General features: G+C 61.1%; 2 protein-coding genes across 2 annotated transcripts in view; one reads left to right on the top strand and one right to left on the bottom strand.

The window, feature by feature from the left end:
• Nucleotides 1-1,796, top strand: part of DNASE1L2 (deoxyribonuclease I-like 2) — a 3,927-nt gene extending 2,131 nt beyond the window's left edge. The window contains exons 3-8 of the mRNA XM_010145900.1: nucleotides 79-162; nucleotides 278-378; nucleotides 464-576; nucleotides 816-970; nucleotides 1,087-1,183; nucleotides 1,746-1,796. Of these exons, the coding sequence (XP_010144202.1) occupies nucleotides 79-162; nucleotides 278-378; nucleotides 464-576; nucleotides 816-970; nucleotides 1,087-1,183; nucleotides 1,746-1,796 (601 nt within the window). The remainder of the gene's footprint in view (nucleotides 1-78; nucleotides 163-277; nucleotides 379-463; nucleotides 577-815; nucleotides 971-1,086; nucleotides 1,184-1,745) is intronic.
• A 598-nt stretch (nucleotides 1,797-2,394) lies between these two features.
• Nucleotides 2,395-2,881, bottom strand: part of ECI1 (enoyl-CoA delta isomerase 1) — a 4,903-nt gene continuing 4,416 nt past the window's right edge. The window contains exon 6 of the mRNA XM_010145899.1: nucleotides 2,395-2,568. Coding sequence (XP_010144201.1) covers nucleotides 2,405-2,568 — 164 coding nt within the window. The 3' untranslated portion in view covers nucleotides 2,395-2,404. The remainder of the gene's footprint in view (nucleotides 2,569-2,881) is intronic.

Below are 2,881 nucleotides of genomic sequence, written 5' to 3'. Positions count from 1 at the left end.
CCACCAGCCATGCCAAGGCCACCCCAGCCATGTCACTGGTGCCAGCCGTGTCACCGTCCTGCCTTTGTGTCTCTGCAGCGTGTCCACATCCCCATATGACTACGAGATCAGTGGCCCCCTGGGACGGGACAACTACAAGGAGATGTACCTCTTCATCTACAGGTAAGGGGGCTGGGCATGCTGCCACCTTCCTGTGGCACCACAGTGTCACCAGCACCACAGAGGGGACACAGGGGCCGTGCTGAGCCCCAGGGTCACCATCCCTTTGGTCCCACAGGACAGATGTTGTGTCTGTGGTGGACACATACCAGTATGAGGATCCCCAGGACGTCTTCAGCCGGGAGCCATTCATCCTGAGGGTCTCAGCGCCCCACACCAGTAAGCAGGGGGACAAGTGGCCCTGGGAGGTGGCATGGGGTGGTCGTGGGACAGTCATGGGGCTGACATCCCTCTCTCCTGGCAGAGGTGGGTGAGTTTGTCTTGGTGCCGCTGCACTCAGCTCCTCACGATGCCGTCGCGGAGATCGACGCGCTCTACGACGTCTACCTGGCCATTGTCAACAAGTGGGGGACTGACGTGAGTGCCCCTGGCACCGGGGCGGGTGCTGAGCCCCAGGGGCCATTCAGCTCATGCCGGGTCCCTGCTCTGAGGCAACTGCAGCTGGTGAAAGGGTGGTGGGATGGGGACGCTGCTTCTGCCTTGTCCCCTGCCACGGGGGATGCCCCGGCACCCAGGGCTGATCCCCACGGGAGGGCTGGTGTTGAGGGCAGCCCCAGTTCCCAGCCGCCATGAGCCCCTCCATGTCCTCACCGCAGAACATCATGTTCCTGGGGGACTTCAACGCCGACTGCGCCTACGTCCAGCCGAGCGACTGGTCGTCCATCCGCCTGCGCACCAGTGACATATTCAAGTGGCTGCTCCCTGACGGCGCTGACACCACCGTGGGCAAGTCAGACTGTGCCTATGACAGGTGAGTGCCACCACCATCCCCCTCCCCAGCACCCTGGGACCTGCTGCCCATCCTGCACCAGCAGCGGCCCAGTGCAGGGGCAGGAGCAGGACCCACCACCCGTGTCTCCCCGCCAGGATCGTGGTGTGTGGCGCCAAGCTGAAGAGAAGCATCGTGCCTAATTCAGCTGCCGTCTACAACTTCCAGCGCACTTTCCGGCTGGAGCAGGAGGAGGTGAGCCGGGCTCGCAAACCCAGGGCTCAAACCAAAGCTGAGCTGCCCCTGCCCAGCGCCTGCCTGCTGGGGTGCCAGCACAGCCCCTGCGTAAGGCACAAACCCCTCCTGGGACACAACAGCTTGCAGCCAGCTAATGGGGAGCTCGGGGTGACCAGGGACCCACGGGTGGAAACCAGGGAGAGGATTCAGGACCAGCAATTGTCTCCATGGGGAAAAGATGAGACACATGGGATCTTTCATGGGCAGGACCCCAAGGTGCGGGCAACCCAAGCCAGTCTTCCCGTAGCTGGCACAGAGCTCCGAAGCAAGACACAGAGGGCACATGCCCACCTGCCAGCGCCCACCTCAGCCCACGCCTGGGCACGTCTCCTTGAGAGGTGCCAAAACTGAAGCCTTGTGTGTTGAGCATCTCAGGGTAGGGGACATTGTGTTCCCTCCAGCAGGCAGAAGGTTCTGGCAGGGCAATCACGGTCACCCTGCCAGCCCCACCAGCACAGTGAGGGGTTCGGAGCTCACCAAACCCCTGCGTTACACCTCCCTACCTCTCACCCTCTTCCAGGCCCTGGCAGTCAGCGACCACTACCCAGTGGAGGTGAAGCTGACGGCTTGAGCTCCTCCTGCGCCGCCGACCACGATCCAGCCCCAGCTCCCATCACCAACCCATCCACAAGCCCCATGCGCAGGCTGCTCCAGGTTCCCCTAGGGAGAAGGGTCACAGCTGGCCACTGGCCATCGCCAGACCCCCCAGCCCACACGGCTCACAGCAGAACTCACCCAGCCCACCACAAACCAAAGCCCGGGAACACGCCACCAGCCAGGAAGCAGTGACCGCAGACAGGCTGGGGAATGAAACATCCACCTCCTACCTCGTGGAAGATTTTATTGACAAAGCTCATTTCGCAATTAGCTGGTGGACAGGAAGGAGGAGATCCAAGGACCAGGGGGCTCGAACCACAGTGGTGTCAACACCCTCTCCCTGTCTGCTGCTGGGGGGAGCTGAGCAGGCAGCTCTCCCCGCTCTCAGGAAAGGCAGTGGTGGTGTCAGGCACTCTACTAAGGGGACTAAGGGGAAGGGGTGGTTGGGGTGGCCACAGGAGCAGGCAGCACATCACCAGCTGCTGACACTGCAGACAGCTTCACTGTGAACACCTACAGCTACTGCAGCATTTTGGATGGTCACGTGAGCTCCTGGGACCGGACCCCAGGGCGGCTGGCTCCTTAGCTCTTCTTCTTCAGCATTTCCATGTACATGTGAAGGGACTTCTGGATGGACTCCTTTGATATGAAGCTGACAAAGTTCTGAATGTCCTCCTCCCGGTGCGCTAGCAGGCGGTCCAGCACCGCCTTCCTCATCATGGACTTGGTGAGCTGACGGGAATGGTCTGCGGAGAGGAGAGCAAGGATGGGGAATGCACATGGTCCTCACCCCGACCAGCTCTCAGCTGCTGCCATCACGTTCAGGTGCCTCCAAACACAGAGGTACCACACACCAAAGGGCTCTTCAAACCAGCAGGGCAAGGTGTCAGGAAAACCCACCGGCTGGAAGCTGAACTGGATGAATTCTCATACAATAAATCATGATCTGTAGCACTCAGTGCTGGGACAGATGACGTGAAGCGGTGTGCCTCCTTCTCTTTGTGCTCTCCAGAGCCCAGCCCCCACCCCAATACACACCACCGGGCTCAGGTCAGCAGG

The sequence above is a fragment of the Buceros rhinoceros genome, unplaced genomic scaffold (assembly GCF_000710305.1).
Source record: "Buceros rhinoceros silvestris isolate BGI_N320 unplaced genomic scaffold, ASM71030v1 scaffold26901, whole genome shotgun sequence".
Taxonomy (NCBI): Eukaryota; Metazoa; Chordata; class Aves; order Bucerotiformes; family Bucerotidae; genus Buceros; species Buceros rhinoceros.
This window is presented reverse-complemented; position numbering and strand designations above follow the sequence as displayed.